The 23,996-nt window shown below is 48.8% G+C and overlaps 2 protein-coding genes across 3 annotated transcripts; both read right to left on the reverse strand.

Moving 5' to 3' along the window:
• Window positions 1-1,741: 1,741 nt before the first annotated feature.
• LOC142557317 (uncharacterized) lies at window positions 1,742-14,710 on the reverse strand. 2 transcript variants are annotated; one of them, XM_075669055.1, is made up of 3 exons: window positions 14,629-14,692; window positions 14,377-14,550; window positions 1,742-3,159 (listed from the first exon to the last, which is right to left on the reverse strand). In XM_075669055.1, the coding sequence occupies exons 1-3, from the start codon at window positions 14,671-14,673 to the stop codon at window positions 2,014-2,016; spliced, it is 1,365 nt and encodes a 454-aa protein (XP_075525170.1). In that variant the 5' UTR covers window positions 14,674-14,692; the 3' UTR covers window positions 1,742-2,013. The 2 variants fall into 2 exon arrangements, with proteins under 2 accessions (XP_075525170.1, XP_075525169.1); XM_075669054.1 differs by having other exon boundaries at window positions 14,377-14,710.
• Window positions 14,711-17,049: 2,339 nt separating this feature from the next.
• LOC142557318 (uncharacterized) lies at window positions 17,050-23,307 on the reverse strand. Its single transcript, XM_075669056.1, has 2 exons — window positions 21,445-23,307; window positions 17,050-19,976 (listed from the first exon to the last, which is right to left on the reverse strand). Exons 1-2 carry the CDS (start codon window positions 21,736-21,738, stop codon window positions 19,566-19,568), a joined length of 705 nt encoding a protein of 234 aa, XP_075525171.1. The 5' UTR covers window positions 21,739-23,307; the 3' UTR covers window positions 17,050-19,565.
• Between the last annotated feature and the right edge of the window lie 689 nt (window positions 23,308-23,996).

A 23,996-nucleotide genomic window follows, 5' to 3' on the forward strand; every position in this document is an offset into this window, starting at 1 on the left:
GTTTATTCATCAATAGTTACGTTCCAAATAAAACAAATTCGAGACGCTGGCTGTTTCATCATTGGCATTTCATACAGAGCACGCGCCGCCGCATGCCGGCATTTACCGCCACACGTGTGTGGACAGAGGTTGCAAAAACATCTCGCAATTTGCTCGCCGCTAATTCATTATTTCTATCATAAACGGCCGGCTCATCGTACATACTGCGCCCCACGTTGGAAGCAGGTTAAACCAAGATGCAGAGTGATACGCGAGCGCGATTTGAATGCCTCGTGTAAGTTTTCCTTGAGGCGTACTTGGCTTTAGAAAATTGTCCACAAATGTGGACACCCGTAGCGAACTGCAGGATTTTCGAGAACGCCCACAGCCATCATCTTTCTTTTTTATTTTTTTTTTCTAGCAGCCACCTCAACTGAGGTATGGCGCCCTCCTTTGAAAGCTGAGAAAGTCGCGCGATTTTAACGCCTCGCAAGTTGTCCCTCAGGAGTACTAGGATTTAGAGATAAAAAGTTTGTCTACAAGTAAGAACACTCGTAGCTAAGAGGCTAAACGAGTACCGGCACTAAATCCCGAAGTTGGAAACTTCCCAGATCGGTTTCTGTGGACAAAAGGAACAAAATATCAGTAGTGTGTGTAGCGTACTTAAGATATTTAAATTCAATTCGACATTACATTCGGCTAGTCAACCGCCATACTGAGCACCTTGCGACATCAGCGCGGCGTGTCTTGCTAACATTCGAGACCAAAGCAACAACGTTACGTCACAATTTTTTGTTGCGATTTTTCCTGACGTGCTCCGAGTAGGCCATGCTGCTCGCGCTTTGGTTTGTCTCGGGACTGGGACTACATTCAACATAGGGTGCCATGCCTCTACGCCGGCTGTGCAACCAGTGTTTTTCAGTTGTCGCCCGCGGTGGGACGCTGTTCGTGTCGTGCGTTTACCACCTATTGCGTAGAATAAGAAACTTTATTAATGAATGGTCCGGCAGTTTTTGTTATGGCGGCCTCAGGTGGCGGCTCGAAGTCCTTGGACTCGGGCGGCATCTTCAGCTTGCCGCCCGGAACTCGGAACTTTTGAGAGCCGCCTCCCAGCGGCGGCGTTGCCCACGGAGAAGGTCCCCAGCGGCTCTCGCATCCGGGGCGGCGTCGGGAAGAAGCGAGCTCGAGGCCTCGCGTACTCTGGCAACGGCCGCGATTACGGACGCGCCGCGAACGGAGGTGGTTTCATTACCGTTGTTGCCAGCATGTTCCGTGAAAAATATAATTGAACGCCTCACTCCGCTCTATCTTTTTACTGAAATGTTGGAGGAAGATGCCATTTTATTGTTCGGATGGTTCAATATAACAATTGGCCCTCTTGCCTGTTTCTTGAGAAAAAAGAAATGAGAATTAGTCTTTTATATAGGGGTGCAGTGGGCTAGATGGGGAAGCCCCCACTATATTATCTGGAAGCCTGCTGTTGCCAAAGTCGCGCTAGCGTACACTTCTGTAGCTGCCTATCGGCAGCTGCTGAAAGTAAATCAGTCGTGCCGGCCGGCTTGCCACGTGCGATCGAAAAGCGGTTGGTTTGAAGGATCCTGCACTTGAAAGTGATCGTCCACCTCAAGTATTAGTTAGACGTTAGCTATTTACTACAACAGAAACGAATAAATCCAAACATTTTGCGCTAGTACTGCTTTAACAGGTTCGCTGCAAGAGAAATGACAGGCCCAACTCTCCCGGCGTTTCGTACTGCATGAATAAAAAAGGAATCTGGAACTTTATTCGCAATATCTGAAAAAAAAAACGAAAAACGGTCCCAGATTCTTGCTATAGCGGCGAAGTTTTGTGAAAATGAAAACATTCTTCAATAATAGACCAACAAAACTAATTACATATATCTCTCTCGGAATAAATAAAACATCAATATACTGTCCAACATCCAGCAGGATACAAGAGTTGGTTTGTAGCCCCACACGGCAAAACTGGACTGTGGAATAAGTGCCGACGCGTCACGGGACGAGTCAAGCTACGTCACTCGCAGTCGTGTATGACGATTTCAAATCTCAGATTCCTGTTACACCTATCTTTCATGGAAACATTGCAATAGAACACTTGCGTCCGCGCGTCGCATTCTGCATCTTCTCGTTTAAAATAGAAAAAAGTAAACGGCAGCTGGCCCGTTTCCGTTACGCCAACGGCGTGCGGCAGGCAGCTGCTCTCTGCACAAGTGCAAGTATTGCCCCAATCTAATCTCAGACCCCATCCTCGTTTTCCTTCATTGTTACCCAATATACCGAAAGTCACTCTGCACCACGCGTTTCGATGACGCAACCGAGACGTTATGGTAGCGTTGTTGCATCTGTCCAGTTCGTTGGCGTCCGATATAACCACGAGATAAACGATTTCGTTAGCGTTTGCGCAGCGAAGTGTGCAGGTGCTCTCCCGGAAAGACGTGCGCTTCTCTCTGCTTTGCGACACCATAGATGACCGAGCTGCGGGAAGGTTCGCTGGCGTGCTGTGTGCTTTGAGCAGGCGTTCGAGGCACCACAGAGACTGGGCAGTGAGGACTTCCATATTTTGAAGGATGTCCGTCGCCTCCTTCCGCCTTGGCGGCTTTGCGCCCGAACAGCTTGCGCTTGCAGTCGCCTCAGCCTCATGTGCCGGAGAACTTTCCTCCTCTCTCGAAGCGAGAATGCGTTGATGCAGCTGCGAGGCTTCGCCGATAGCGTCCGAGAATTTCGCGGCGGCCGCAACCACGCTGGCGTTCAGAGTCTGGAGGCTAAGCGCCAGTGTGGCGTTTAACTCCTGCAGCTGAGCACCTTGGGTTCTTGCAGCCTCCGTGAGTTCGTTCACTTGGCTCTGTAGCGCCGGGATTTCGTCTTCGTAGCGGTACTCTGCTTTGCCCTCGATCCCTTGCGCAGTCGCAGTGACGTCACCGGTAGCGGAGGAGGAGGCGGCGGCTTCAACTCGTATCGAGGACTCAACGAGCGTCGCAGATGAAAAGTTGTTAGTACTACACCCGTCAATGTAGTGGGCGGCCAGCTTAGCGTTGGGAACGTTGTCCCCGCAACGTTGGCACGGAGAAGTGTGGAAGGCGCACTCTGCCTCGAAGTGTCCCAGGAGTGCCGCCAGGGGGCCGACGAAATCGCAGCCGTGGACTTCGTTCCAGCAGTGGGCCTTTAATGGAAAAGGAAAGCAAGCAGGTTATTTGGTTAACAAACTTTGCTTTTATAGTGTATGCATGTTTCCATATACAGGGCGTTTCAGCGAATATTTCAAAATTTTTTAAAGGCCGCCTGTGGTCGATAACTCGATTCCGGTTTATGAGCCGGTCTACTTCAAACTGCGGACGCTACTTGCACAAGAAATCGAAATGCAAAATCGGTTAATTAAGAAGAATTCACTAATTAACTTCTCATATAATCATCTTATAGCCCATATTGCAATTTACAAATTCTAGCCGTGGAGTCCGCATGGCGGATCCACTTGGAACGAATTTTCAAGATGACACCAGTTTCGAAATATAAATTCCCGAACTTTGCGGAAAAATGCATTGACGTTCCGGTTACTTGGGTGCTTCATACTTCATACAAATTAACTGGAACGCCAATGCATTTCTCGGCAAAGTTCGGAAATTTACATCACGAAACTGTGTCATCATGAAAATTCGTTCAAAGTCGATCCTCCTTCTGAACTCCACGAATAGAATTTGTAAATTGCAGTATGGGCCATAATGCAATTCGTTAAAAACTTCATGAATTTTTATTAATTAGTCGATTTTGGATCTCATATTTTTGTGCAAGTATGGTTCGCTGCTTCGAGTAGACCAGCTCATGAGTTAGAATTGTGTTATCTACCACAGGCAACCTTTAAAGATTTTTGAAAATGTTCGCCGAAACCGACCCTGTATACATATATTCTCTTAAGCTCCAATGTACAATATATTCTGTACTGGCTTAAAATTTTTTTTCTGCCGTTTCTCGGAAGCGGTCACTCAAAATATTTATTTTGGATGTGAAGTCCGGTGAGCGGTGGAACTGCACAGAAGTGGTTTACTCATATTCTTGTCGCCGGTTTCAAGTAAATTTACCAATAAAGTGATCTCAGACCTCTGGGCTGTCACAGACGTGGAAAGGAACTTTGAGCTGAAAGTCATCGATGCAGCATCATCATAGCAATGTACTACACATACAAAGCTCAATGGTTGTCTCCGTTTAGGCAATTAGTTGTGGTTTTTACAATAGGAAGCATAAGGGGATGGCTACTTCTTCCATGTACATGAATATGCAGCATTTGGCATGTAACGGCGGTATTTAAATAACGTTTAAAAAACGGCGCTAAAAACGTACACCGGACAGCAGAATAGAGGATGGGACGCACACGGCAGCTGACTCACAACTGCGTTTATAGAAAAAAAAAAAAAAAAGACACGATGGCTTTTTAAAGCCCTACATCAAGCGCGCGCGCATCCTCGATCTCAATAAAAGCACTTGTCATTCCCAACACACCGCCTCGTGGTCGCGGGTGAGATTAACACCGTTGTTCAGCCCGGTTCAGCAAGCCCATTTCCTTCGAAGGTTAGGGTTACGGAAGGCTGACTGACACGCCCACCGCCTTTTCTCAGTGTATGAAATGATTCCACCACTTTCCTTATCATGCCATCGTTGTGCACAAACAGAATTTTTGTGTCATGAAAAAAAATAGTTGTAAGTCAGCGCATGTAGCGCCGTAGGCACACGGCGCAGTAACCTTCGTGTTGCCGCTCGCATCAATGCGAACGAAGTCGTGAAAAAGAAAGCCCAGCGCGGACTCTGTACCCGTCGCAGATGGCTTTCAAGTTACAGTGGCCCGGGCCGCTGATTCGTCGCGCCGAGTAAGGGCACATTCACACCGGCGACTTGAGGAGGTCGCGCGACCATTTGCGACTCGCAATCAAAAAGCGACCGAAGGCGACTGATGTTCACACCGGCAAGCCCGGCTGAGCGCGACCCGCAAGTCGCAATCCCGGAGATTATCGTTCTCGGCGAGAACTCTTGGAATCTACGCGGAATTTGAACGCGACGCCAAAGGAGGCCGGATGTAGACACACGAAAGATCACTTCCGGTGCACCGCTGATTGGTTTATCAGTTTTGCGACCACGGTCGCGCGACTGAAAAATCGCGCAGAGAGCGACTGGCCCAAAATGGTCGCTTTTCAAGAAAGGCGACCGTTTGCGACCATTTGCGACTGGTCGCTTTGCGACCAACTTGGTCGCGCGACCACTGTCAGTCGCCGGTGTGAATGTGCCCTAAGATTGAGATGCGATCGCCGACTCACCCTCACACTCTTTCATTCGCACTTACTGCATACTGCGAGCGGGGACGGATTTTATTGCCCTTGGACTTTATGCGGAACCTCACGGCGACGGCAGAAATGCACCTGGAGTGTCCATTAAATTGCTATCGCAGTAAAAAAAAAGAGTATTTTACTCTTTTCATCCTACTTTATACGGTGACGTTGACTCGCACTTAATCTTCCCTTCAATTACACCTCGGGGTGACGGGTAGCATTAGTATTGACTGCGCTTTCCCGGGGTGGGCGTTGCAGAAGCGTTTGAGGCTGCCGTTCCTCAATTTACATTTATTAAATAGCTTCAATGAAATAACAGTTCAAAAAGGCCCAGAATTGTCATTTTCGCTTGCAACGGAAATGTAATAAAATAAAGCAGTGGCCTAGAAAGGAGGGTGGCTAGTAAAGCACAAGCGCCCTCAATTAGCGAGGCGAAATTCCCGATTTCTCTAAATGAATATACTTCTATTGTTTATTTTTTGGGGTATCATTTTGCTTTTAAAGGTACAATTTAATGGGCGCTCAGGGGGACGAGAACTGTAGAAGATATTTTGGAAATGCATTTTTTTTTACGCCTTATAAATTTTGACGATTTATTTTTTAAGAAATAGGTGGTTGTCGAGCATCTCAGTGGTTCCGTTTGGCACTGCTATTGTTTTGCATGCGCGAGTCGTTGAAGTTGTCTACGCTTTGTGAACTTGCTTAATTTCAATTCACCGGATGCGGTGACTTGAACGTCGGCGGTTTTAGCGGCTGAAAATGGTGCTCTCGCAGGGCAGGGGGCAGGGTTGCCAGGATTTACATCTCACCAAATTGCCTACTTTTAGACGATTTGACGGCGAAAATCGTAGGTGGTGACTTAGCTACTTTATGCCTACTTTTGGCGGTGGTGATTGGTGCAGGTAGTGTCCAAATCGCACACTTCATCCGCCGGTTCCCGCAAAGCGGCAACCCCAAATTCCAGATGTCGAAGTCCATGACTTCGTGTTTTGCAAGCGCCGGAAGTAAATCCGGCAAATTAAAACATATCATACCCACCATATGCATGAGTGTGCCTCTCCGACTCGTCCAGGGCAGACCAGGAATGCCCGAGACGCTTCATACGCAACGTTCATTGGCTGAAACCACCGCCTCGAGCAGTCACAACTGTCAGGGACAGATAATTGAAGTAGCTCTCTCTGAGTGACAGGAATCAGCTAACCTTGAAGGGAATACTTTTGCGTGCTGCATTGGAGGCATGCGATTATTGGTGTCCTAATCCCGGCCACAGCAACGGTCACCTCGATTGCGAATCTCGAATACCATGTGTTTCTTGGGGCCAGAAGCTACTGCAACAACCAGAAACGCGTCATGGCAGCCATGAGACTACAGGTACCGGGCCTATGCAAGCTTCCTAAAAATGCTTGTGATTGCACGCCAGGGAGGGCCGAACGTGCGAGATTTCATACAGTAGTAGTAGTGATTTTTAAGATGAAAGGAAGAGAAAAGTGCAGTGCCGTAACTGTCTCTCAAGGGAGGGCACCTCAACAGCACTGCACGGGGTAAGGGGAGTGGGGAGAAAAAGATTAGAGAGAGAATGAAAGAGAGCGAAAAAAAAACCAAGAAGGTTAAAGTTTGCATGGGGACGCTTGGAGCGAAGTCATTGTGGTGCAAGGGCAACAGGGTGCATCGAGTTTTATCCTATAGTAGCTACCGACACCGCTTTGGCTATGAGAAAACGCGAAAGTGTGCGACGAAAATTATTTAAGAACCTCAGCTAGTCATTATGGCAAATTATACAATAATATATGATAAGATGTTTTCTTTTTCAGTTATTATTGTTTGCCATCAGTGCAGCAGACTACAGGTACTTTTTGCCTTCTACTTTTTATACTAGTTTAAGAAATTCGCATTGTTGGTTTGACGCATCGTGGCAACTTTTTGTTTTTTGGGCTACCGATTGAAGCTCTTGCCGAATTTGGCGACCTTTCTGGCTACATTCCGGAATTTTCGGCTACTTTTCCTCCCAAAGACGTGGCAACCCCAGCAAAACAGCAGTTGCAAATGGGGAAGCAATTCCTGGCCATACACCTCGCAGTTGCGTGACATGGCGTCTTCATAGCGAGTGTTACGTTTCGCCTACGACGCGCGGTTTAGCCGGCGCGACTGCAACAAAGCGGCAGACATTTTGGCCCGTTCGGCGTCGCCGCTACGCTCCCCGCCAAGCGCGTCCAGGCATGTTCCGATGCCACGTGTCTTCATGTGCGTGTGTGAGTGTATGTGCCATTGTGCCCGACCGGCGGCGATACGACAGCAGGGGTCACCTTCTCCTCCCAGCCATTGTGCCCGACCGGAGGCGATACGACAGTAGGAGTCACCTTCTCCTCCCAGCCATTGTGCCCGACCGGAGGCGATACGACAGTAGGAGTCACCTTCTCCTCCCAGCCCTTGTGCCCGACCGGCGGCGATACGACAGTAGGAGTTACCTTCTCCTCTTTGTGCCCGACCGGCGGCGCCACGACAGTATGCGTCACCTTATCCCATTGTACAATCACGTGCTCGTCTATTGAGGGGTTCCTTCTTGCCCTCAACTGCGAGAGTATAAAAACAGCTGCCCCCGGACGAAAAAGGAGGGCTCCGATTTCTTCTGTTGAGTAAAGTGCACTCCCGTCTCTCTACTTCGGTCAACCTGACCGCCAACTCTTTGCGATGTTAAAATAAACAAGTTGTTTTGTTGTTACCAGTCGACTCATGCTTTGCCGGGACCTTCGGATGCTTCCAGTTGTACCCCAGGCCGCCAGGCCAACGCTACCCTTGGGGCTTGCGACCCAGGTGCAACCACGGGCGTCAGCGCCGAGTTCCCAACAGGTCGTACCATCGGTGCGACCACAACAGCTGTCTGCCAGCGGTGAGATCGCGACAACGGAGGCCAGCAGCGAAGATATGCAGTTGACTGTATGCTGAGCAGCTCAACGACGATCCGGGAGCAGTGCAACGAGCCCTGTGTGATGACTGGTTGCCTGCAGCGGAACGACTGCGCTGAACTCTTGGCTGCGAGGTTTGGTGAGTGCGGGACTTTCTTCTTCTGAGCTTTGCCAGGCTTTTGTTAGTGTCAGAAACAGAGCTGGTAATTGTGGTTGTCGTTGCTGCCGGGTTAGATTGCGGCAAGACAATAATAGGCAGTAGAGAAAGCAGCATTCAGAGCAGCCATGGATTTGAAGTCGTTGCGCAAACCGAAATTGTTGGAGCTTGCAAGCGAGTTGGGTCTGGGTGTCTCGGACAAACTCAGAAAACCAGAACTGCTAAAGGCTATTCTTGAGTTAGAGGCTGAGGATGACGAGCTGTCGGAATGCCTTGAGACTATTGAGGAGAGGTCAAAAAGACAGGAGCGCGAACTTAAAGAGCAAAAAGAGAAACAGGAGCGCGAACTTAAAGAGCAGAAAGAAAAAGAAGAGCGCGACCACGCTTTGGAAATGAAGCGTCTCGAGGTAGAGATGGAACGCGCTCGTAATGGAAGTCAGGCACACGGTGCAGGAGAACGCGTATTGTTCAAACTGACAGACCTGATGCGGCCGTTTAAGCTTGGAGAGGACATTGGTTTGTTCCTGGTTAACTTTGAGCGAACGTGCGAGAAGCAGGGGTTCTCTCGGGAAACGTGGCCACAGCGCTTGCTCACTTTGTTACCCGGCGAGGCGGCCGACGTAGTCGCTCGCTTGGATAGAGAGGAGGCAGAGGATTTCGACAAAGTGAAATCGAGTCTGCTAAAAAAGTACAGGCTGTCTGCGGAGGCGTTCCGTCGGAAGTTTCGGGAAAATGAGAAAAGCAAAAGTGAGTCATATACAGAGTTTGCGTACAGGCTTATGTCAAACATGCAGGAGTGGCTCAAAGAAGAGAAAGCGTTTGGTGACCACGATAAAGTTCTGCAGTGTTTCGGGCTAGAACAGTTTTATAGTCGGTTACCTGAGAACGTGCGGTACTGGGTCTTGGATAGGCCAGACGTTTGTACGGTGGCTAAAGCCGCTGAGCTAGCCGAGGAGTTTGTGACGCGTCGGGCTCGCGGAGCTAAGGACGGTCAAAAGGGTGAATTTGGATCGAAGTTTGAGAGGCCGAAGTTCACACCCATGAGAGCAAAGGGGAACACACGTAGTGCGGATGCGAGTGGAAGCAGTGCGACCGAACCTAAGGAGACGGCGGCAGCCGAAGCCGAACGCAGAAAGCGGTTCGAGATGAGGCAAGCGCGCGTTTGTTATACGTGCCAGAAGCCGGGTCACTTTTCGGCGCAGTGTCCGGAAACAACACCAAAAGTTGTGTTTTTTTCATTATGCAGCACTGACGAGAACATGAAGCTTCTCGAGCCTTACATGCGAGACCTCCTCGTGAACGGGAAAGAGTGCCGTGTGCTTCGCGATTCCGCAGCTACGATGGATGTAGTTCACCCGTCTTACGTAGAACCCCATATGTTCACGGGCGAGTGCACATGGATCAAGCAAGCCGTGGAAGCTCATAGCGTGTGTCTGCCGGTAGCAAAAGTGCTTATTGAAGGACCTTTCGGAGCGCTTGAGACGGAGGCGGCAGTGTCATCTATGCTGCCCCCCCAGTAACCGTACCTATTTTCAAACAGGTCCGATCACCTCCTGCGCGAGAAGGGGCTTTTGTTTGGTGAGGCTAGCGTTCAGGCCTTAACCAGGTCGAAGGTTCGGGAGCTCGCTGCAAAGGCGGTAGTTGCGGGGCCGACGTTATCGAACAATGAGAAAGGGTCAGAGGCGCAGCAAGCTGATATTCAGAGCACGCCCGAACTGAAGAAAATTGAGTCTGTAGCGTTGAAGGCGCCAGATACTGGAGAGGAAAATCCCGATGCGGGAAAGTTAGAAGAGCTATCTGCAGATTTGCTCATCGCGCCCACGTCAGACGGACTTGATAGGTTGCTAAAAGTCAGCCGGTCGGCTTTGATAGCCGAGCAAAAGAAGGATGGCAGCCTAGAAAACGTGCGCTGCAATGTCAAGGAAGGTATCGCCCGGAAAAATGCGCGTTTTGTGGAAAGTGGTGGAGTCCTGTACCGGAAGTATCTAGACCGCAGAGGAGTGGAGTTCGATCAGCTGATCGTGCCTCAATGCTATCGTCAGGATCTGTTGCGCTTGTCACACGGGGGTTCGTGGTCCGGACACCTTGGAGTTAAGAAAACTAAGGACCGTCTCTTGCAAGAGTACTATTGGCCAGGGTGTTTTCGGGACGCAGACCATTTCGTGAGGACATGTGACACTTGTCAGCGGGTGGGCAAACCAGGGGACAAATCAAGGGCGCCGTTGAAATTGGTACCTATCATTACGGAGCCTTTTAGACGGCTCGTTATTGATACAGTGGGACCTCTGCCGGTAACAGCCACGGGGTACAGACACATTTTGACTGTGATCTGCCCAGCGACAAAGTTCCCCGAAGCAGTGCCGCTTAAAGAACTCAGCTCAGTTGAGATAGTCAATGCACTACTGTCCATATTTGCGCGAGTTGGTTTTCCTGCGGAAATCCAATCAGATCAGGGCTCAGTGATTACTAGCGCTTTGACGACAACTTTTCTCGAAAGGTGTGGGGTAAAGCTGCTACACAGCTCAGTGTACCACCCACAGTCGAATTCCGTTGAGAAGCTCCACTCCGTCATGAAGCGCGTGTTGAGAGCATTGTGTTTTGAACATCGAACTGACTGGGAGCTGTGTCTGCCTGGGGTGATGTTTGCATTAAGGACCGCGCCGCATGCAGCTACATGGTTTTCGCCAGCTGAGCTGGTGTACGGTCGCTCGCTTCGGTCTCCGCTTCGCATGCTTCGAGAATCGTGGGAAGGCAGGGGCGACGACCCAGTCGTGGCGGAGTACGTGCTTAAGCTCCTCGAACGCTTAAGAAGGGCACAGGAGTTGTCAGGTGAAGCAATGGCAAAGGCCCAGCAGTGGGCCAAGGTTTATTATGATCGGACAGCCAGGGCCCGTCGTTTTGAGGTGGGCGATGAGGTCATGATATTGCGCACATCGCTAAACAACAAACTAGACGTGCAGTGGGAGGGCCCAGCACGAATTGTTCAGAAACTATCGGACGTTAACTACGTGGTAAGTCTGCCAGGAAAGCGGAAAGCACAGCAAGTTTACCACTGTAATCTGCTCAAACCTTATAGACAAAGGGAAGCAGTGGTGTGCATGATGGTAAACGTTCCTGAAGAGCTTCCGGTCGAGCTTCCGGGACTAGGCTCAGTGACTAACAGGGAAGACACCGGTCAAGTCATTAGTAACTTAGTCAGTGGAGCATCGCTGTCGCCTGAGCAGAAAACCGAACTACACCAGCTCTTACAAGAGTTTCAAGGTCTGTTCTCTGAGAGGCCTGGTAGGACTTCTGTCCTTACTCATGACATAGAACTTACCTCCCCACAGCCAGTACGATCCAAGGCGTACCGGGTGTCACCCCGCCAGAGCGATATTATGGAGGCTGAGGTAAAGAAAATGCTACAGCTCGGTGTTATTGAGGCAGGTGAGAGTGATTATACCTCCCCTTTGATTTTAGTTGAGGTACCGGGCAAGGAACCTCGTCCTTGCGTCGACTACCGCAGGCTTAATTCCATCACTAAGGATCAAATTTATCCGATCCCTAACATCGAGGAGCGCCTTGAGAAAGTTAATAGCGCTCAGTTTATTTCCACCCTAGATCTTGTCAGGGGTTATTGGCAGGTTCCACTTACAGAAGAGGCTAGTAGGTATGCGGCGTTCATTTCACCAATGGGAACATTCCGTCCTAAAGTGTTGAGTTTTGGTTTGAAGAACGCGCCATACTGTTTTTCAAGCCTCATGGATAAAGTGTTGCGTGGACAGGAAGAATTCGCTTTACCGTATCTAGACGACGTAGCGATATTCTCCGCATCCTGGTCTGAGCATATGGCACACTTGCGGGCAGTGCTAACCCGCCTGCGCGAAGCGGGCTTGACAGTCAAGGCTCCTAAGTGCCAGTTAGCACAGGCCGAGGTTGTCTACCTCGGTCACGTGATTGGTCAGGGTCGTCGCCGCCCCTCTGAAATAAAAGTGGCCGCTGTGCGAGACTTCCCGCAACCGCGCACGAAGACCGATATTCGGTCGTTCTTAGGTGTCGCCGGCTACTATCAGAGGTACATCCCCAGGTACTCTGATATCGCGGCTCCCCTGACGGATGCTCTAAGAAAGGCAGAGCCTCAAACAGTCGTCTGGGACGAGACAAAGGAAAGAGCTTTTAGCGCCCTAAAGAGTGCCCTAACAAGCCAGCCTGTGCTACGATCGCCAGACTATACAAAAGGGTTCGTTGTTCAGTGCGATGCTAGTGAGCGAGGCATGGGCGTTGTACTGTGCCAACGGGAAAATGGAGAAGTAGAACACCCCGTCCTGTATGCTAGTCGTAAGCTGACCAGTCGTGAGCAGGCGTATAGCGCCACCGAGAAAGAGTGTGCATGTCTCGTGTGGGCCGTTCAGAAATTGTCATGCTATCTAGCCGGCTCGAGGTTTATCATTGAGACGGATCACTGCCCTCTCCAATGGCTGCAGACCATCTCTCCCAAAAATGGCCGCCTCCTGCGCTGGAGCCTCGCTTTGCAACAATATTCCTTTGAGGTGCGTTACAAAAAGGGGAGTCTCAACGGTAACGCCGATGGCTTAAGTCGAAGCCCCTAACGTAGGAATCAGCCTCAAAATTGTTTGTTACTGATGTTTTTCTTCCTGAGGCAGGATTTTTTAACATATTGCTTTTATTTAGTGTTTCAAAGTGATGATATGCTTTCTAGTGCAATTTTCCAATTTGTGGACGCGTTCTGAGTGATGCTAGACTACTGCAAGGAACTAGGCAGTGGTATAAAAGGGGAAAGAGCCTGGCAGGGCTTAGTGAGGGTTGTGCCGTGCTTGCTGACTGAGCGGTTGAGTTTCAGCGTAGTTCTAACGCTTGCCGGGAACGAGAACAAGAATGTGAACTCTCCCGAAGTCACTTTGCAGTGTCCTGTGCGAACCTGAAAGAGAACGAGGCCTTCTCTGTGCGCTGCGCTCAAGAAACGTCGAGGGACGCCCGACTTCGGTTATGAGCATCATCGAGCGACATCGCTCCGGACAGCGGATGCAGTCCCCTGTCCATCGGGATCTCCTTCCCCCGGCGGGGTGGTCTGTTACGTTTCGCCTACGACGCGCGGTTTAGCCGGCGCGACTGCAACAAAGCGGCAGACATTTTGGCCCGTTCGGCGTCGCCGCTACGCTCCCCGCCAAGCGCGTCCAGGCATGTTCCGATGCCACGTGTCTTCATGTGCGTGTGTGAGTGTATGTGCCATTGTGCCCGACCGGCGGCGATACGACAGCAGGGGTCACCTTCTCCTCCCAGCCATTGTGCCCGACCGGAGGCGATACGACAGTAGGAGTCACCTTCTCCTCCCAGCCATTGTGCCCGACCGGAGGCGATACGACAGTAGGAGTCACCTTCTCCTCCCAGCCATTGTGCCCGACCGGCGGCGATACGACAGTAGGAGTTACCTTCTCCTCTTTGTGCCCGACCGGCAGCGCTACGACAGTGTGCGTCACCATTAGGCCATTGTACATTCACGTGCTCGTCTATTGAGGGGTTCCTTCTTGCCCTCAACTGCGAGAGTATAAAAACAGCTGCCCCCGGACGAAAAAGGAGGGCTCCGATTTCTTCTGTTGAGTAAAGTGCTCTCCCGTCTCTCTACTTCGGTCAACCTGACCGCCAACTCTTTGCGATGTTAAAATAAACAAGTTGTTTTGTTGTTACCAGTCGACTCATGCTTTGCCGGGACCTTCGGATGCTTCCAGTTGTACCCCAGGCCGCCAGGCCAACGCTACCCTTGGGGCTTGCGACCCAGGTGCAACCACGGGCATCAGCGCCGAGTTCCCAACAGGTCGTACCATCGGTGCGACCACAACACGAGCCACATATCGATACACCGCGAGCCATCAATATCATATATCCGCCCCCTCCCTTTGAACGGGACACGAAACGCCTGACATCGGAAGGAACAAGACACAAAACACGGATGTTTACCAGCGGTGGCGAAATTACTCTTTACTGCCACAGAAGTGAGAAATACTCACCTTCAACTTCTGCTTCTTCCTCTGCGGAAGCTGCAACTTCTGGCACTCGTCTTCGCGGATGGGTTCTCCGTCCAGGGGGCAGACGCTTCCGCCATCTTTGTCGACAGAGCCTGCCCGGCACTGGTCGCACAGGGTGTGTGAACAGGGCAGCAGGATCGTCGTGCTTGGAATCACCTGGCAGACGCAGCAGGCGTAATGATTCAACGTCAACTCGTCAACGAAGCGCGTCGGGCGCCAATTCACACCGCTCACCGAGTCGCACACTCGGTGGAGAGCCAGACAACCGCGGTCGGGCATGGTGGCGATAGAGACAGACGGCCTCGGCGGCCTCACCCAGGCAGACGTTTCACGTGACAGCACATAACATCGTCAGATGGCGCGGAGGCGGGCGCCGGAGGCATAAAAAACACTTCACTACCCCCTCCCCCCCACCAGCCCACGTTTCATGTGCGCCCTTCACAATCTCTCTTACCGTGGCGCGCGGTGTCGATAACAGATTCGGAACGGAAACTTCACTCGCCTGCAGACCTCAGCAGTGGGCCTTCGCCGAGTATCGCACATTCTCTTTACCATGCATTCGAACCTTAGCATCGCCTCATCGTGCAGCAACTTCAGTTTGCGAGATATATGTGACTTTGCTCTCATGCACAAGCACTTACTCGTTTATTGTTATAGGCAGCAGCGCCATGTAGGTATTTTTTCAGGTATGTCAGAAAGTATAGCGCACAATCTGTGCCATTGCCCTGCTATCAACGGTAAAAAAAAAAAATTGTCCCTGCTCTCACCTTAAACCCGCCAACGATAGAATGTTTTCGAAAGGTCCCGCGAATCAAACCGAAGTGATCAATCATGCAAAACCCGACTAAAAGTTCACAATTCTTGATTGGGAAAGAGAAATGGATACAGAGAACGAAGGGGCTGAGCCCCGTGCACCGCAAAAAGGAAGAATAGTGTGGAGCAATTGGCAAAAGCACTAACATAGGTGTAGCGCATGCGAAAAAAAAAAAAACGTTGAGTTGAGGGGGTATTGGAAAGTAAACATTGCGCTCTTTATATCGCCTTTCCTATTAGGTACGTGTAAGAAATTTGCTTGGGCATAGATTCATTGAAAGCTTTCATAATAATTCCATTGTGCTTGTCAAGTTTCGGGAAGTTATCGGCACATCGTTCTTGTAGTATACTCAACATTTAGCCTGCTTCCCATCCTGATAATTGATCTTCGCTTACGGACTTGGTTCGACTTATTAAATTATCATATTATTTTTCATGGCACTTAAGGATTACGCATAGGCCAACCCAAGAAACAGGAAACTAACTCTTCATGAGAAAGGGGATTATAGCAAAATTACCAGATAATTAGAATATTTCTGTCCATTCTACTTAGCAGATATTGCTCATCATTTTGCCGAGACCAATTTGACAATCTTTCGAAATAAAGAAAAAAGGCATTTAGAAATAAGATAAATCACTTTATCGAAAGGTAAAGTGCCAGCATAAAACTCACCAAGCGGTTTGCGTCACTTCCATTTAACTCTGCGCTAAAGCGTATAATCAACAAAAAGAAAACGTTATACCACCCTGCATAACAAACTAACCTTCCAAGGCGGAGAAGATGTTAATGAAGAGAACGGAGAAGAGTTTCGGCCAGAAGAGCGTGTCTCTAGCCTGCTACTCCTTACCGAGGTAGGGGGAAATGGGAGAGAAAGAGAACGATTAGAGGTGGGTGACAGGTGACGATGCAATAGTACAACGAGCTTTTATTCATACATAATCTAGTGCCCGGATGTGCGCTATAGACGCACTACGCTGAGACATAATCATGACCATACAAAACATTGTCGCTCAAACACCTCTCTCACAGCGTTCACAGCACACTAGTCCTTGAAACGGGAGTGTAAGCCCACCTCACATAGAAAGCTGGAGTGGTTCTATGGCGCGTCAGACATGATCAATTCATTTCCACGTGCTCAGAATCTTCTCATTCGAAAAAGGGCGTGAGTCTAATGGTCAACAATCAAATTAGGTGTCCTTCACTCAGCCGCATATTGAGAGAGCACATGCGAATCATATGTGCTATTGTCTCCGGAGTTTCACGGACTCTACAATCAGTGTCCCGTCCCTGTCCACACTTATCAAGGTATCTGCGAGTGTGCGCCGCACCAAGCCATGATCAACAGAGTAGGGTTTCCTGATACTGCAGCAGCCGAAGTGGAAGCTGGAATCACAAACCAGCGTCAAGCGTATCAAGGCGCTCTTGCGGGTGATCGGGGTCATCCATGAACGTCCTATTGTCACGCCATAGAAGTTTTGAGGAATGGTGTTGTAAGGCGTTGATGTCATACCAGGAAACATTAATATTTATAATCCTCCTGTCAATGCGTGCCATTTCTGCTTTTGCTTCAGCTTGCTTATTTCCATCTATTACACAATGTCTATGAATCCAATGGAGCATAACGGTATGCCCGAATTAAGACGCCTCCGGAAGCAGAGCCATGTTGTCGTAAACCAGAACGCCATACGTTGTCCCATGCTTCATATTACTTGTCAGAGTGCCGGCTTTGGTCACAAATTAGTGGGCATTTCGCAAGTCATCGTTGTAGTATGCAGCGGACTGCTTCTCGAATGCCAGTGAACATAGCTGTTGTAAACGGTGTCATATGTGCAATCTTGAAATGTTGTGTGATGCCCACTCCAGTTTCCATTAAAGGTTCCGTGGAAGAGGGCTCTGTTACAGAGCCCTGTGCAAGGAAATGTCTAGTATGTCCTCACACGAAAGCAATGCAGGATAGCGCGAAATGCTCCAGCCCCGCGGCCGGTGTTTTCCACTTTATTATTCCCCGGATCCTAGGGCTCTCCATCCGCTTTGTGATTGTCCAGCTTGTTAAGTTTCGGTATTTGGTGCGGTAAAAAATAGAGTAACCACGTAATTTACACGATCAGACGTGCTTTTGTTTAAATCTTTATTACACATGAAGAAAATATCGTCTTCGGGGTTATAAATATTTCTCAGGAGAATCATGCAAAAACCTGAAGTCGGCTGCCCTGTCAGGTTATTGCTCAACCTCGCCTATGGACTACATTTCTCCCTCTTAGTGCTTTCCCACAAGAAAGGAGCGCAAAGACTTTCTATATGATTGCACTGAAAACTTCATGCGACCATAGTTCGATCATTCAAACGAAAGAAGATGCTGTCAACACTCAAGATGTCGCAGTAAGCTCGTGTGGGAAGTTTGATACGTCACAATGAGTTTTTTTTTGTTTTTGTCTGCGCCCTTTGTGACATCAACCTTCCTCCTATAAATTTAAGAGCATTTGTTTTGCTATTACAGAATCGCAGCCCAATGGACGTGAAGCAGATGTTCTCTATCAGTGTCCATTTATTTCCCACATTTGTGGTATATTGTGCTGACATAGAAACAGGTTTCGAGGTTGCCAGTATGGAAGTATAAAAGCCGCTTACCGTCACCACGGGCTGCTGTTATTTTAACGTCATCTTGATCTCGATCTTCTTTCTTGTGCCAAGAAGTTAGTGCAAAGTTTTTTTTTACTGAAGCGTGCATAGGCTTTTATTTCACTGTACATACACGGTTGAAAAGACACCACGTACCGAAAAGTGTGAACAGAAAACAAACTATTACTGCAAAATGATGTGAAGGTGCACAAACGATCCATTAACAGGCGGAACACCGCACTGCGACACACTAACAACTGCACGCGTGTCCAGCGTCCAGTTTTGCGCAGCCGGTCGCTAGCCTCGCTTCACAGAGAATGCAGCCAACCTCTATGCATGCTCAGCAACTGGCTCACTACAATGCTTTATTCGCCAACGTGTTTAGCATAAATTTACAGTTACAACGCTGAACTTGAAAATATCTGGACAGCTCTTTAAAAGGCTCGCGTTATCGAAGCTTCATTTTTGGCCCAAGTCTATTTGTAAAACCGCGCCGTGATTCTTGACTGTGCTGGTAAGTAAAAAGTGCCGGAAAATTTTTTTGAAATTGCTAAAAATTTCAATAGTTTCTTGCCGTGATTTGAGTCAAGGTGCTCATGCATGCTGCACAAAACTCTCGGTGTTATAAACAAACCCATCAGAGGCGGTAACCTAACGATAGCAGCCAAACGATAGGCTTTCTTTTTTGTGTGTGCGAATGAAGCACTAGAATTGGTCGCAACTAAGGTTTACTAATAGCTTAACTCTGTTCAGGGCCCGAAACACCTTTTCATAAAAAGGTCAAGCTTAAACTTCAAATATCCCTCTCTTATGAAGCCGCCCGCGTCGAGCTTATCTTGTGTTACACCGAACATCACAGAAAAATGTGGAATACAGTTATAGTGGTAATCGTGCGGCGTTGCACTATTAATGGAAAGGTTATCGTGTGGATTGCTGTTTAGTGCTATCAGCGAGAAATTGTCCCAGGAAATGTGAGAAGACTCCGACATACAGATGTACCGCACTTCCACATATAAAAGTGGCAAAAACAGCCTGCACGCGGAAATGAATACCTTGAAACAGATATCCCTTACTCGGCCAGTTCATACACCCGGCAATAAGGCGGCATTAGAGTTCAATAGTTTATCAGCGTTTTCCACAGTTATATAGTAGACAGTGGATGTACCTATGCTTTGCCATGAGACATGATAGGGCACCACCTCTACCGACAGGTCGCGTGGATGATCCCAAACAAATAGTCGATCTGCCTGTGGCTGCTTTTCTTGGCGAAATAATTCTAGAGTGCTCATAAATGCGGGAGCGAAGACTTCCAACTTTAGCAGAATTAGCTTCTATTCCCAAGTGCCACGGAATCTTCCATTCCCCTGAAGCGGCTACAACAGCGGCCTCTTCATTCTCCGGAGATACGCATTTCCGCGGCAAAGAATCAACTGCTCTTTCCAGAGACCGATGTTGCTGCGTGAGCGTCGCAAAAAGATTCGCCTCAACTTTGTTCACTTCTGCCTTCAATGTAGTTTCAGAGTCTCTAAGGACACCAGTGCTTTTCTCTAAGTAGGCGGTTTCGCCAGCCGTTGATTCGTCGGCGAGTTTGTGAATTTCAGTCTCAACTTTCGGCACGTGATCAATCCCTGGTTCCCAGAGAAATGCCTTTAGTTTATTCAGACCGGCATTCCGTTGACGCGTGAACATAGGGGTGATTTGGGCCTCTATTCCTTACAACTTGCATGTCAAGCTGTTTTCACAACTTGCATGTCAAGCTGTTTTCTAAGTCCCTGACCACGCGGCTGATATCCGGATTTCGCGCTGCATCCGAGATTCTGGATAGTTCCAAGAGCCCGTTAACTTTTCCCTGAAGAGCAGACAGCTGGTCGTGACACAATCCTCTCAAGGACGTGATTTCCTCCAGCGTGGCACTCACACCACGAATGGTCAATGAACTTTTCTGCAGGTTCGGCTGTGCGCCACTTGCAGAGGGATCACTTCGAGCGCACCCTGCCACGTAATGTGCCCCGAGGTCTCGGTGCAGTATCCTTCGTTCGCACCGCGGACACTTGAGGGCGTGGAGGGCACATTCTGTCTCGTAGTGTTGCAAGACAGCTTCGATTGTATCTATGAAGTCGCAGCCATCAGCCCTATTCCAGCAGTGTGCCTGGAAATTAAACGGAAACAAAGAAGAGAAGGCTCAGTGTTAGCACTGGTGCAATCGGGGTGTATATATTCGAAAAGAAACAGAACCGATCAATAAGTAAACTTTGTAATAGGCTCAAATTCAGGCACGTCAAGGGCTCTCGTAGCCCGGTATAGAAAAATAACTGCTCAGATTGCAAACGTCCCGCGATTTCAAATATACATTTATGCAAAGACGTAGCTAAAGACGGGATAAATGATGCGGATTTAGAGACGTCTCAACGGAAGCACTGGCGACCATATACTTCTTCGGCTTTAGCAACAATTTCGTATCATGGAATACTTTTGCTGTTATCGCAGTCCTTACTTGTTGCCATAGTAACGTGACGAGCAGTTCTATACCACGCAGTGAAACGCTATCCTTTTGAAGCGTGTTGCGGAACTATGACTTCGGTGGTCCCTGAAAATTGTTTTATGAAAGTGCCTTGATAGCTTATACGCTGGTGGAAATATTGACGGAAATGCATGCCATAGTGCTCCTTTTAAATTCGTATTTGCGTCCCATGACCATAGCGCCGTGAAGACCACAAAAAGCTGTTGAGTGTCTGCAAAAAGAGCTGCCCTACTCGGACGCGGAAGCCTGAATGCGCAATTAAACACAGATGCTTACGTGCCTTGCAGGATGGGGGTTGTGTACAAAATTCCACTCTCGTTTGGAAGGTACTACATTGGCCAGATGTTTGAAAGCGCGTCTCCAAGAGCACAGTAATAAAGTGGGCAATATTTCCACAGATGGTCATCTGGCGGCCCATTGTAAAAAGTGTGTTGCTCAACAACCTTGCCATCCATTGCTAGATAAGACGATCATGTTGTATCGGCACCGCAATGACCTGACAAGGGAAATCAAGGAAGCATCCGAGACTGCACGGGCGGGTGATCTATGCATCAGCAGGCCGCTTGTGGCACTATCATCAACAGAGCTTTAATTCATCGAATGACGGCATGTGGCGTTTTTTCTCAAGCTTTTGTCCATCATGCCATTAGCAGAATAAGTTGCGTAAGCATAGCGCGCAAAGGATGATCCACAAAGACAAGCGCTAACTTTCAACACAGCGTTTACTTCGGAACAGGAGCATATATGCTCCTGTTCCGCAGTAAACGCTGTGTTGAAAGTTAGCGCTTGTCCTGTCTAGTCTTTGGGGATCATCCTTTGCGCGCTATGCTTCCAGTGTAACAAACGTAATCACTTCCGTAGGTCACTTCTGACTACGTGTTTACGGCAAAAACATACTTCGTGCTTACTCTGATCATACAAAATAATATTTAAAGCATTGTTTCATTGTTAACTTCCAACCGCCTTTATATCTACCGCCGCGGCACGCCCCACAAGACACCCTGAAACGTTTTCTAAACAGTACTATTTGAGCTTTGTACCTTCTCCTAACTACGATTCTCGTTCCATCATGCAGAACGAGGACTTAACCTCTCACCTTCAGATTTATCGCTCTCCTGGCAGGGAAGTCAATCCACGAGCACTCGTCCTCTTCGAATGTCTTCATATCCAAGGGGCACACGCAGCGGCCATCTTTATCTCTCGCCACGCTACAGGCATCGCACAGAAAGTGCGAGCACGGCAACAGCACCGTCCTCTCGGGTACCGTGCGGCAGAGGCCACAGATGCGCGAATGTGGCACGTCTTCGGCAAACCACGTTGGTCTCCAGTTCACGCCGGTGACGGCATGCCCGCTCAACACGTGTACCACACTTGTTCCCTGGCCGTGCATGGTCGCAGCTCGACTACGTTCTTTCGCACTGGTTTAACGGGGCGGCTGCTTTCTGGGGTTCTTATCCGGCTTGAGTTTTCGCAAGTCAGCTGAAATACAGCTATGACGACGTAGATTTCATATCTACTTGACCTTTCTCGCGTAACTATCACCAAGGCTGTTTTATCTATTCTCGTTATTCGTGTTCCAGCACTTTGGTCAGATATCACGGCGTTGGCCTCACCTGCCTCTTCGAAAACGGTGCGCAAAAAATGAAGCATACATTCGTAAGCGCACGTTGTCTACAAACTTCGAGATCGAGCAACGGCGGTAATTCAAGCGTAGAGAACGGAATTTTCCATCCCGTATAAGCACAAGCGCTGAAAGCACGAAAATATGATGAATATAACGAAGTGCAGGCTACGGTGACAACGATGGAATGAAGACCGAATCACTTCGATGATGCAAGCACAACGAAACTGGCGTGAGGACAATGAAATGACTATTCTAAAGTGATTACACTGGTGTAAAGACGGCAGCGTGGCAAGTAGGGCATGAGGACACCGAATTGCGGCGAGTGTATGACGACAAGAGGATGATGAAGCTGGAACGACGTGGACGGTGGCCCGGTGACGGCATGACGAAAACGATATGACAGCGAATGCTTGACGGAGGCTTTTCGGTGGTGACGAGATGACGTTACTGCCTCGACAACGACGGCGTGTTCACGATTGAATGACGACAGCAGTATTACGCTGAACTGGCGGATAAGGAATGACGACGATGGAACCACAAGGATATAGTGCCTAGAATATAACAAGGACAACGTGATGACGACGGCAGGACGGTGACGGTATGACAACGAATGCATGATGACGACGCAATGACAACAATGGCATGAAAATAGTACGAGGACAATGAGGTCACGAGGTGTGCATTGCAACGATGGCGAGACTACGACGGCAAATGATAGTCGTATGATGAAGCTCAAGGGGTGGCGATAAAACGAGCCCGACGGCATCCCGACGATTGTATGGCGACAATGGCAGCCACCACGGCAAGGCGTCGATGGCATGCGGTATATTAACAATAGAATGACGACAGCATGATTACGCTAGCATTAATAAAAAGAAACGACGTCGATGGAGCGACGAAAGCAATATGTTGATGACGGCATAACGCCTGTGGTATGACGATCGTGAAGTTACGAACGCGGTAAAACGACATCCTGACGACTACGACACGAAGGCAACGGTATGACGACTTTATGGCGACGACGGTTGTTGAGAGTGGGATAACAATGTTCGAATCGAACGACGACGACGACATCACGGCGACAGCGCAGCAACGAATGTCTGATGACTGTACGACGACAATGACGTGAAGACGACGGCGTGACTAGTGTCGGATGACAAAGCCGGAATGAAGGTGGTGCAACGACCACGGCGGCAACACGTCTAAGAACGCGTACCCACTGGCCCAAGCCAGGAAAAAACTTGGGCCACTGGATCATCGAAAAAGGATAGATAGATAGATAGATAGATAGATAGATAGATAGATAGATAGATAGATAGATAGATAGATAGATAGATAGATAGATAGATAGATAGATAGATAGATAGATAGATAGATAGATAGATAGATAGATAGATAGATAGATAGATAGATAGATAGATAGATAGATAGATAGATAGATAGATAGATAGATAGATAGATAGATAGATAGATAGATAGATAGATAGATAGATAGATAGGCTCAAGGCGCAGGAAGTAGGCAAGGAATGCTAATCTAATAAATATCCTGCGGATTCAACGCGCTATGGCAAATGATTCTTGCGAAGCTTTCAATAGCGATGGTAATAAAGGCTGCACCTGCTTAGCGACTATGTACATGTACGGATCGCGCCTCTCAGTTGGACTCATTCTCACTGGGAAATGTCTCGCTCTGCACAAACTTGTTGCTCTCGATCACGTACATGCCGCGCATGACAGCGAAGTAATGATGACGATCGCGCGTGATTACACTGAAATTCCTACTAAATATAGCGACGATATAACGAGCACGACCATCGCCTCCGTGAGGCGTTACGACGACCGAATGAAGGCTACTCTGTGACTACGCAATGCGAATAAATGCAGGACGACGTTGGACTGCGAACGACGGACGGATGGATGATTGTATGACGATGACGGCTCGAAGATGGAGGCGGGATGATGACGATATGACACCGCTGTAACAGCAACAGTGAATGCAGGGGTAAGACGACGATCAACTGAAA

This window comes from Dermacentor variabilis, chromosome 9 (genome assembly GCF_050947875.1).
Source record: "Dermacentor variabilis isolate Ectoservices chromosome 9, ASM5094787v1, whole genome shotgun sequence".
Classification (NCBI taxonomy): domain Eukaryota; kingdom Metazoa; phylum Arthropoda; class Arachnida; order Ixodida; family Ixodidae; genus Dermacentor; species Dermacentor variabilis.